This window comes from Scylla paramamosain, chromosome 10 (genome assembly GCF_035594125.1).
Source record: "Scylla paramamosain isolate STU-SP2022 chromosome 10, ASM3559412v1, whole genome shotgun sequence".
NCBI lineage: Eukaryota > Metazoa > Arthropoda > Malacostraca > Decapoda > Portunidae > Scylla > Scylla paramamosain.
In genome coordinates this window covers 17,196,932-17,209,431 of record NC_087160.1, presented here as the reverse complement: position 1 = coordinate 17,209,431, position 12,500 = coordinate 17,196,932, and the positions used below count along the sequence as shown (strand labels likewise).

At 43.1% G+C, this 12,500-nt stretch overlaps 1 protein-coding gene across 1 annotated transcript in view; it reads left to right on the top strand.

Annotated features, from left to right (window-relative positions):
- LOC135104262 (mucin-2-like) overlaps positions 1-12,500 on the top strand; it is a 62,749-nt gene that overhangs the window by 1,402 nt on the left and 48,847 nt on the right. Inside the window, 1 exon segment of the mRNA XM_064011452.1 lies at positions 4,092-4,143. Coding sequence (XP_063867522.1) covers positions 4,092-4,143 — 52 coding nt within the window.

Sequence of the window (12,500 nt, the reverse complement as noted above, 5' to 3'; positions counted from 1 at the left end):
CAGAAAGACAGAGGGAGAAGGAGAAAAGGGCAAGCTTAGAGGAGTAAAGAAAATTCAAATAATGCTGACATTTTTAATACTAGGTCGAGAATGACGATGCATGATGGACAGAACACACACACACACACACACACACACACACACACACACACACACACACACACACACACACACACACACACACACACACACACACACACACACACATGTCCTTGTAATATCCCGTTAATAATATGACGTCTTGATGTTGGCAAATATTTCTTCGTCACCCACCAAACCTCCCACCAACCAAAAAAAAAAAAACACTTTTTTTTAATTACCCCCAAAATACAATGCCCCCGTAACGACTAAACCATGAAAAAACACACACTCAATTCTGTCAATCAAAAATTACATTAATGGCACCACACCACCACAATGACACCTCATAAAAAATAGAGGAGAAAAATAACACCAATTTTTTGCCTCGGAAATTTCAACACACAAATAAGTAGTAATCCAAGCCAAATTCCGGTATTAGGTAATGATCCATGGCGCTCACTTACTTGCAATGAGACTCTGCCTGACCAGCCCAGCCCAGGCCAGGCCAGACCAGTCCAGACCACAGTGCATAAAGGGATTGACGTTGTAAGGCCACACTTGCCTACAGGCTTAATTTATACAGGCCACACCTGGCGCGTTCTACATTCCCTCCTCCCGGAACGACGCGCGAAAGTTCCCTTCGAGATCTGCAGGTTTGAGAAAGAGATGGAGGAGGAGGAGGAAGTTTGAGAGGTGGTGGTGGTGGCGGTGGCGGCGGTGGTGGATGGTGGTGGCAGCGGTGGTGGATGGTGGTGATGATGGTGGTCTTACTCCCTCCAAATGGCAATAAAGGTCAGAGAGAGAGAGAGAGAGAGAGAGAGAGAGAGAGAGAGAGAGAGAGAGAGAGAGAGAGAGAGAGAGAGAGAGAGAGAGAGAGCTCTATCTCCAGAGATAGGTGAGAATTTGTAAGTGAAAATGACAAAACGAGGCAGATTCTGAGGTGTGGTGTAAACATTCTCCTCTCACTTTTTCACTCTTTCCTGCTCTCTCTTGCATGCACACACACGCACACACGCACGCACGTGTCAATAAACAAACAGATGACCAGAGAGAGAGAGAGAAAGAGAGAGCGAGAGAGAGAGAGAGAGAGAGAGAGAGAGAGAGAGAGAGAGAGAGAGAGAGAGAGAGAGAGAGAGAGAGAGAGAGAGAGAGAGAGAGAGAGAGAGAGAGAGAGAGAGAGAGAGAGAGAGAGAATGTGCTGAATTAAATCACTCAAAAATACGATGACATATCAGCCTTGCTTTACACATGACAGGAAAATTTATGCAACAGATAAGAAATATATACTCCAGGGAGACGAGAGAGAGAGAGAGAGAGAGAGAGAGAGAGAGAGAGAGAGAGAGAGAGAGAGAGAGAGAGAGAGAGAGAGAGAGAGAGAGAGAGAGAGAGAGAGAGAGAGAGAAGTATGAATAAATGTAAGGAAAAGAAACGATCAAGAGAAAATCAAAGAGGAAGCGATAAAGAGGAGAGAGGAAGGTGAGAGAGTCGGCGGTGGATGTACGTACAACACTCGCCAGAGGAGAAGAAAGTGTGGAAAGTAGGGGACTTGGGAGACTAACTGACCGACTAACAGAATGGTGGAACTCGACTAGCAAAGGACTGGGTAACTGTAACACACTAATCACTCAGATGACGGGAAATTAGGTGACTGTAGAGAAGCTGTAGACTATGCCTGACTGACGTGGGTAGGTAGAAGAGTGAGTGAGTGGAGAGACAGGCTGCTTAGTTCTGTAATGGGATACTTGGGGTTTCGACTTTGATTTGGTAACCAGTAAGGAATGAACTGCGTTGCGTGGCCGGGTTGACATTAATACGTTCTTGATGAAATGGTGTGTGTGTGTGTGTGTGTGTGTGTGTGTGTGTGTGTGTGTGTGTGTGTGTGTGTGCTCGCGCGTGAGGAGGGGGATGGCAACAGCAGCAGTATTAGTGGCGGCAGTTTTAGTAGTAGTAGTAGTAGTAGTAGTAGTAGTAGTAGTAGAAGAAGAAGAAGAAGTAGAGCAGCAGCATCAGTAGCAACAGCTATAGCCTTGTTACAGCCACTAATGTTACCACCACCACCACCACCACCCTTACTACAGCCATTAACATCACAACCAAATTACCTTTTTACCTGCCAGTCACCTTGAACATTAACCTGGCCATAACATAAGCTACTCCTGCCGCTAATGCTGCTGCTGCTGCTGCTACCCTGAAGGTTGACTGCAGCCTGGGGGACCGGAGTGGGGTTACGACCAACCCTGCAGATACACACACACACACACACACACACACACACACACACACACACACACACACACACACACACACACACACACACACACACACACACACACACACACACACACACACACACACACACACACACACACACACACACACACACACACACACACACACACACACACACACACACACACACACACACACACACACACAAGATTTATATACGTGTGCGTGAGTTTGTGTCTAAGATGCGGTCACGTCCTTGCATTGCATTGCGTTGCGTTGAATTGAGAGCGGAAAGGCGAGGCGAGGCGGGGTGAATAGCGGGCGGGAAGGAAGGAGAGAGAGAGAGAGAGAGAGAGAGAGAGAGAGAGAGAGAGAGAGAGAGAGAGAGAGAGAGAGAGAGAGAGAGAGAGAGAGAGAGAGATAGATACAAACGAAACACCGCAAGAACAGCCAAGGTTATCGAGCAGCAAACCCCACCCCCTGTGAGCCTCTCAGTAACACCCTGTAGTCATCTGAGGAGGACCTGCACAACTTGTTCCATTATCCGTCCAGTACTACCTGTCCGTGTCTGTCTATCCGCATGCCTGTTTCTAAATTCCATACTCCTTCTACCTGTATAATTATAGCTAGTAATAATGCACTTCTCCTTCAGGAACCTTAGATATCTGTCCTGCTTTTCTCTCTTTTTACATTATTCCTTAATATTAGAGGTTCTTTGGAGGTGATAGGTGAGGAGTGCAAATGTGGAGTGCAGGCGTGTGTGTGTGTGTGTGTGTGTGTGTGTGTGTGTGTGTGTGTGTGTGTGTGTGTGTGTGTGTGTGTGTGTGTGTGTGTGTGTGTGTGTGTGTGTGTGTGTGAGTGCGTGTGAATGGGCGCAACACTGTGAACTGTAATGGCAGTGACAAGCAGGACGGAGACACGACAAGGACGCGGAATGTGAGACGAAAGAGAGAGAGAGAGTGAAGGAGTACGAATAAACATGTGAACGAGAGAGAGAGAGAGAGAGAGAGAGAGAGAGAGAGAGAGAGAGAGAGAGAGAGAGAGAGAGAGAGAGAGAGAGAGAGAGAGAGGTGGGAAAGGAAGACAGTCATACAAAAAACACAAATTCAGAAAGAGTATGTAACATTATAGGGGCAAGGGAAGGGAAAGTACAAATACCAATGAAAGGTGAGGAGGGAGTACGGAGGGGAGGAAGGGATGAAAGGGTTACATAAAAAGTTCGAGAGGAGGGACAAGTATGGGAGACAGTGGTAGCGGTGGTAGTGGTGGTGGTGACGGTGATGGTGGTGGTCAGGGAACTAAAACCGGTTTCGAGACCTTCCGGCCGAGGCTGTTGTTTCTGGAATAACTATCCTTGGCTCTCAGTTTTGTCCATTGGCTCATGCGTGAGAAGCTATTTGCTTGACCGGATATATGGGTGAAAAACAATATATCATAACACACGTTCACCACTTACATACTCTTTAATTCATACGTAAAAAAAAATGTATTCACTTGACTGGATGCATCATTGAACATTATATTGCAACACACACACACACACACACACACACACACACACACACGTACACTCTAACATTCCAAATTCTCTAACTCTATACGTAAGAAAGAATTTATTTATTTGTCTGGATATATCACTGAACAGTATATTACAACACACACATACACACTCTAACCTTACATACATTACTCTTTTTTTAATTTGAAGGTGACTTTTTTTCACTGACCGATACGCGCAGTTCAGACTTGGACTAATCAATTTTTTTTTCTTTTCTTTACAGATGAGGTTTTTATTGGCCGCTGTCGCCCTCCTGGCCGCCCTCACACATGCACGTGAGTAGTGTGTGTGTGTGTGTGTGTGTGTGTGTGTGTGTGTGTGTGTGCGAGGGGGGGAAAGAGGGGCTACATACAGATGATAGAGAGAATGAATCACGTGCGAACATTTAATTCCTCATTTCCTCATTTGTAGTGACTGGCTTTAAAGGTTTCACCAGCCGTGTCGTCTCCTCTGGTGATTGGCTGGCACGCCGCTTAAGTCGTATCAAGGTAGCCAATCGCAAATTCCTTCTCTCGGCGGCTCCTTCACTCCGCTACAGGGAAAGCCTTTCTACTCTTCGTAATTAAGAGTGAAAGCCGAAAGCCGCGGTGACTCTGTTTTTCTGTCTCACCGCGATGAACGAAACTCATTAACCCTCAGGAAAAATAAATAAATAAACGAAAATAAAATAAAGAAAAGAGGGACTACTACATATATCATCTTTTTTTTTCTTCACTTATTTTTGGGTCTTAGTGCCTCAGGAGGTGAGTGGTGCTAAGCCTTCCTGAGTGACAGTGGTACGCTCAGGAGTTAAGATGACAGTGAATTCATGCAGGTACGGAAGAAATATTGGAGTATATATGAAAATATATACTCGTTTTGTTATACGTTTGGGTGTGTATTTCATTACATGCTAAGAGAAGAAAACGCTTTTGTAGATAATTTCATGCTAATTTAAATAATACCTTCATTATCAGTCTGTTGTACATCAAAGTGTTGGAAAAAAAATAAAATAATGGAGCAATTATAATAATTAGAAAATTCGTCGAATGAATGATGCAATTTAGTTAAACAAAGTCGCAAAATTATTTAAACCGTTAACGTTTATTCTTTGGAGATTATCTACATTTCTGCAAAAGGGAGCAAACGTTTCAATAACGTCTTCGCTCGCCAATTGATCCTCTTTATGTCAATGTTCCGCTATATCAAATTTGCCACAACGAACTGCGAGATATTCTGTAGTGATGAGAAATGGCATAGTAAAAATAAATATGCTTGTTTCACTGATGTGCAATGAAATCAGGGTCGGAATTAAAACAAAAAGGAATCATTTCCGTAACACAGCACAACAATGTCATAAATTATTGTCACTCACAACGATGACAGTATTGAGAACCAAGAGCAGTGCTGAGTCGCCTGACACAGTTACCAGATACTGTTGTAATGATATGTGTGTGAGTGTCAATTACTGCCAACAAAAACATGCACTCATCTCGTATATGTGATGCAACGGCTATTTGACACGTGTTCCATTTATCAACCGCAGTGGGAACAAGTGCGAATGCAAACAGTTACTTTCTTCACACCTCAGATACCAGGATACGGACATGTGACTGTGTACTTAACCTTAATACTCATATGTATTTTAACACGTGTCCTTAAATCAATTAATCACTTATTTAGTCAATTAGTCAGTGTGGTAACCTCAGACATTTTCTTCCTGCTCCTGTATTTTCTTCTTCTTGCCACATGAGATGTTTCAAGAGAGCATCAAAACATCTTAAAAAAACTAAATTGGCCATTTGTTTTGCAATGTGAGCTTTTTATATCATACTTCATCCTCAACCTGTCTCTCTTACATATAAAAAGTCGACAAGTCAATTAGTAGACCAGTAAATCAATCATTGCCATTAACCAGCCACCTCCCTACCCACCAACCCACAACCCCAGCACCACCTGTACGCCACCCCACCACTCAGCCTAAGAACTCCCTTCGTACTCATTCTGTTGCCATGCCATCACATTAACCAGAAAATCCCAGCCTTCAATACCCTGAGCCAGACGTCCCATTCCTAACCACCGTACCCATCTCGCCCCCATGAAACACCAGCTTGGTACTGTATACCCTGCCACCCTGTCAGTCTGCTAGCCACACCCAGCCCGTGACCTCGCTCGCACCGCAGGGACGTCGCTCTCCGGTTCACAACTCCCTTATTTGTCGAGCCGAGGAGTTTCATTGCCGATTATGAAATGTGTGGCGGTAAATATAGTAAGGCAAGCACTACATGGGGCTGCTAATGCGTCTTACAGGCTCTTGAACGCCGCGGGGCTGAGACCAGGGACGCGGCGGGCATTGTATACTCGGCCACTTCTTTGCGTTATGTCCCTCCAGCAGTTTACTCCAGTTACCCTTCACCGCTACACACACACACACACACACACACACACACACACACACACACACACGCACACACACAGACACACACATATACACGCACACGCGCACAAGTACTTGCACGCCAAAGCAGCGGCGCACACCCACACTCATCATCACCCTTTCGGAAACCTTGAACTCGCTGAGGAAAAAAAAAAAAAGTAACTAAAAAATGGAAATAGGAAAAAAATCGTAAATATCTCTTAAAGACCTCCATCAGGCAAGTCCCGCTACTCGGCGCACCGCTGGTAAATAAATGACGTCACGAAGCCGCACGTCCAGCCTCCGCCACCGCTGCCGCCTACAGCCGCTATTCTTTATTATATATATATATATATATATATATATATATATATATATATATATATATATATATATATATATATATATATATATATATATATATATATATATATATATATATATATATATATATATATATATATATATATATATATATATATATATATATATATATATATATATATATATATATATATATATATATATATATATATATATATATATATATATATATATATATATATATATATATATATATATATATATATTGCCTGGAAGACCCTAAAACCTTTCAAATTCAATTTTTTTTTCTGATCTACTGTTTAAAGGCATACAAGTTTAGCTGAGATGATGATCACGCTGAGAATAAAAACAATAATAATCCATGTACTTCTGTCTATGATGTGCGTGTTTATATTCCATCAAAATTTTAACACGATGAATAATAGGTGGTGTAGATACATGAATATATTTGTTTCGCGCAGTAGGTGATGCAGCAAAAATTATAGGAAACTACTTGTCACAGCGGGAGGGAATGGAGGGAGGAGAAGGGTTACACGAGGAGGAAGAGGAGGAGGAGGAGGAGGAGGAGGAGGAGGAGGAGGAGGAGGAGGAGAAGGATGAGGAGGAGGAGAGAGGGAGGAAAGGGGGAAAAGTCGAGGATAAGCCTAGAAGAGGTGAAAGTGACTGTGTGTGTGTGTGTGTGTGTGTGTGTGTGTGTGTGTGTGTGTGTGTGTGTGTGTGTGTGTGTGTGTCTGTGTGTGTGTACGCGCAGTTGGAGGTAACCCTTTTATTTTTCCTCATAATGTTAACATCTTAAGGTCACCCTCTGATATATATTAAAGGGCGCACGTACACACACACACACACACACACACACACACACACACACACACACACACACACACACACACGCGCCTCGCCCTGTCCGTGCCACCAGACACCACAACAAAATAACGCCCCTGAAGGCGCCGCGCACGGACCGGTACAGACTCAGTGCGATTCCCACCATGGTGCGAGCCATCAATCGATAGTATTTCCCTCCTAGATTAGTCTTACCGTTAGGATTAATGTTAAGTTTTTCCCCATCCCCTATGTACATTTTCAGTTTGTCAACTGCCTAAATAATAAACCGTTTATTATTATTATTATTATTACACACACACACGGAGTGAGGGAGATGAAAAAATAAACTACAGTGGGAGGGTATGAGGGAAGGAGGGATGGAGGGAGGTAAAGAGAGACGGAGGGAGTGGAGGCAGGGAGAGAAAAGAGGAAGGGAGGAACGGAGGGAATGGGGGGTGCTTCGTCTGACCAGGAGAGAAAGTTGGAGAGAAGCAGGTGTTAGTGGTGGGAGTGGTGGTGGTGGTGGTGGTGGTGGTGGTAGTAAAGATGGTGATGGTGATGGTGATGGTGGTAGTGATGATAATAATTGTGGTGGTGGTGATGGTGGTGGTAGCTATGGTGATGGCAAATATTATGGTAATCATTACATATTTAGCTTAACATAGAGAAAGCTTTTCAATAAATGGTATGCAGTAGAAAAGTCGCCATGCATGAGTTATTGATGGTGAGTGGTGGTGAGTGGCGGCGCAGCAGACCAGTTTATATTGCGAGTGGTGGTGGTGATGGTGGTGGTGGTGGTGTTGGTAGTGGTGGTGGTAGTGGTGGTGATGGTGGTGAACGCGTGGTCTGGGTGATGATATAAATAGTATTCGTTTCGAAAGTAGTAATAATGGTAGTGGCTGTAAGATTAGTTGTGATGATAGTGGTAACAGTAATAAGGAACGTGATGGTGGTAGTAACAGTAATAGAAGTAGCGATGGTGGTAGTGGTGGTGGTGGTGGTGGTGGTGGTGGTTACTGAGGCAAATCATGAAACTGAAGAAACTTTCCAAATTAGGTTTCTATCTTGTCTCTTCTTCTCACGTTTCCTTTTCATCTTCTTTGACTTCATTTCTCTAAGTATTCAGGGCATTTCATTCCCTCCTCGTCCTCTTTTCTTCATTTATGGATCTTCTCTTCTTTTCCTCTTCTTTTCTCACTAAGGCGATCGCGTCAGACAAAGTTTTCAGTCTTTCACTGTGAGATGTAGAAAGGCAGGGAGATGCGGGGCAAACAAAGCCTTTCTCTCTCTCTCTCTCTCTCTCTCTCTCTCTCTCTCTCTCTCTCTCTCTCTCTCTCTCTCTCTCTCTCTCTCTCTCTCTCTCTCTCTCTCTCTCTCTCTCTCTCTCTCTCTCTCTCTCTCTCTCTCTCTCTCTCTCTCTCTCTCTCTCTCTCTCTCTCTCTCTCGGATATTCCTTCCATTCATAAAAAAAGACAAGGGTTAGTTTCCTTCCAATAATAAAAAGTAAGGTCGCTTCTCTGCGCAAAATTAACCGTAACCTGTTTATTTTGGAAGTTGAGTAATTAGGAACACCTATCAGAGAGTGAGGCAGGAGTTGGCAAACTACTTAAGGGGGCAGAGAGAGAGAGAGAGAGAGAGAGAGAGAGAGAGAGAGAGAGAGAGAGAGAGAGAGAGAGAGAGAGAGAGAGAGAGAGAGAGAGAGACATTCCGCTTTCTTGCTTGTGGAGTCAAAACAGCGACGCCCAAATTAGAAAAATTTAAAGTTTCCGAATTTTATGTAATAATGATAATAATAATAATAATAATAATAATAATAATAATAATAATAATAATAATAATAATAATAATGATAATAATAATAATAATAATAATAATAATAATAATAAACGGTTTATTATTTAGGCAATTAACAAACTGAAAATGTACATAGGCGGTGGGGAAATACTTAACATTAATCCTAAAGGTAAGTCTAATCTAGAAGGGACTATTGATTGATAGCTCGCACCATGGTGGGAATCGCACTGAGTCTGTACCGGTCCGTGCGCGGCGCCTTTAGGGTGTGTGTGTGTGTGTGTGTGTGTGTGTGTGTGTGTGTGTGTGTGTGTGTGTGAGAGAGAGAGAGAGAGAGAGAGAGAGAGAGAGAGAGAGAGAGAGAGAGAGAGAGAGAGAGAGAGAGAGAGAGAGAGAGAGAGAGAGAGAGAGAGAGAGAGAGAGAGAGAGAGAGACCTCCAACTTCAAGAAAACCTTTACCTTCTTATCCTACTCACTCTCTCCCTTCATCCTTCACCCCTCTCTCAGCCTCTCTCTCACTCCTCTCCCTCTCAGTCCTCTCTCACTTCTGACATTTGTTTTCTTACTCCCTCTCTCACAAATGCGTCACTCCATATTTAACTCCCTCACCTCCACAACCACGCCCCCCATTACTCCCCCTTACTCCCCCTCACGTCCTAGTTAGGCCCTGGCCAAGTCCTCTTCTCAAAATGCAGTGATCATATCCTCTCTTCTCCTCTCTTCTTCACTTCTTCTCTCCTCTTCCTCTTCTTTCTCTTTCTCTCTCAAAACCATATCCTCAAATCTTTTCGTTTTCTTTTTTTCTTTCCTTTCTTCTTTCTCTTTTCTCCCTTTTCCCCTTTTTCTCTTCTTCCGATTCCATCTTTCTTCAGTTTACACCCTTACTGAATCTATCTTTTTCTCTTTTTCTTTTCTTCCTCTCATTTCTTCTTCATCTCCTTTCTCTATTCTCCTTCCTTTTTCTTCTTTCTCCTTTTTTTTTCCTTTTCTCTCAAAGCCACACCCTTATTAAATTTTCTCTTTTTTATCTTCCTTTTCTTCCCTCTTCCTCTCTTTCCTTCCTTCCTCTCTCACTCTCTTCCTCCTTTTTCCTTATATGCTACACCCTTGATTCTCTTTTTTCTCTTCTCTTTCTTCACTTCCTTCTCTTATTCTCTCTAGTTCCTCTTCTTCCTCCTCTTCTTCCTCTTCTTCCTTCCTTCCTCACACCCTCTTTCTTCTTCTTCCTTACATGCCACACCCTTGATTCTCTTTTTTTCTCCCTCTCTTTCTTCGCTTCCTTCTCTTATTTCCTCTCTTTCCCTCCTCTTCTTCCTCTCCTTCCTCTCTCTCTCCCTCCTCTTCTTCCTCCTCTTTCCAGACCACGCCCTTATTGAATCTCATCTTTTTTGCTTCTTCATTTTCTTCCTTCCTTGCTCTCTTCTCTCTCCCTCTCTCCCTCTTCCTTACCCTCCTTTCTCCCTTCCTCTCTTCCTCCTCTCTCACTTCACTCACCTCCCTCTTATCATCCTGTCACGTTGTTGTTGCTGTTGCTGTTGCTGTTGTTGTTGCTGTTGTTGTTGTTGCTGTTGTTGTTTTTTTCTTTCTCTCTCCCCTCTTATCATTTTTTTTTTTTTTTTGCCTTCTTACCTTTCCTTGACTTTTCCTGTGAATGGTATATCTATTTTTTTTTATTCGTAAATTTATGGCGTATTTTTTTTTTTTTATTTGCGTGATTGGACGTCAGTAATTGTACAAGTCATGATGTTATTGTGATTATTATTATCATTATCATTATTATTATTATTATGATTATTATTATTATTATTGTTATTAATATTGTTATTATTATTATTATTATTATTATTATTATTATTATTATTATTATTATTATTATTATTATTATTATTATTATTATCATTATTATTATTATTATTGGAATTACTACCGTTGCTCTGTTTTATTTATTTATTTATTTATTTATTTATTTTCTTTTTTACAATAACTAGTCCAACTTCACATTTTCTTCCTCCCTCCCTCTTTGTCCCTCCCTCTCTCTGCCTCCCTTTATCCACCTCTCCCTCCCTGTTTCCATCCCTTCTTAACTCCCTCCCTTCATTTCTGCCTCCCTTCCTCCCTCCCAGCCTGCATTTCTCCCTCTCTTCCTCCCTCTCTCTCTCTCCCTCCCTCTCTCCCTCCCTAACTTATTCCCTCCCTCTAATCATCAAACTGGCTGACCTTGTTTGAAACGAGATTAATTCCCATCCTCTCCCCTCCCTCTGTCCTTCCCTCCTCTTCCCCCTCTTCCTCCTCTTCCATTCTCCCTTACACTATCTTTTCCCTCCTCTGTTTCTACTTTATCATATTTTTTCTTCTCCTCTCGTTTCCTAGTGAGTGTTCTCTCTCTCTCTCTCTCTCTCTCTCTCTCTCTCTCTCTCTCTCTCTCTCTCTCTCTCTCTCTCTCTCTCTCTCTCTCTCTCTCTCTCTCTCTCTCTCTCTCTCTCTCTCTCTCTCTTCTTGCCCTTCTTCGCGGCCCTGTCAGTCTTCTTTTCTTCGTGCCCTCCTTTTACCTCTTCCCCTCCTCCTTCTCCTTCTCCTTCTCCTCCTCCTCCTCCTCCTCCTCCTCCTCCCCCTCCTCCTCCTCCTCCTCCTCCTCCTCCTCCTCCTCCTCCTCCTCCTCATTCTCTGCATCCGTTTCTCATTTCTCATCATCTCTTCCCTTCTTTCCTTTGCCTTCTCCTCACATTCCCTTTCTTCTCACTAGTTCCCTCTTCCTTCTCTTCTCCTCCCTTCCTCCCCCTTCCCTTCCCTTAACTTCTCTTTCTTTACTAAACCCTCCCTGCATTCTCCCCCTTCCCCTTTACTTTTTTTTTCCCTCCCTTCCACTCATTCCTTCCATTCTCTCTTCCCTTTTGAACATATCTTGCATTCCTCCGTCTTTGTTCTGTTCCCTCTCTTCCTCTGCACTATTTCCCTTCTTTCCTCTTCCAGTGTTTCCTTTCCACCCACACACTGCTACGCTCTTCTCATCTTTTTTCCCATTCCATCACATCCTTTGACTCTCCCGTGACCTTCACCCTCCCTCTCCTCCTCCTCCTCCTTCTCCTCCTCTTGCTCGGCTTTCATCAGTTCCCCTCCCCTCATCACTCCTTGCTTCTCATTCAATTAACAGCTGCGAATAAGGGGGTCTGCATCACTGAGTACATTGCTTACCTGTTTAATAGACTGTAGAGAACAAACAACAAATATGAAAGGATAATATGAAAAGAAGATTAAGACCAGAGAGCTAACCAGCCAGCC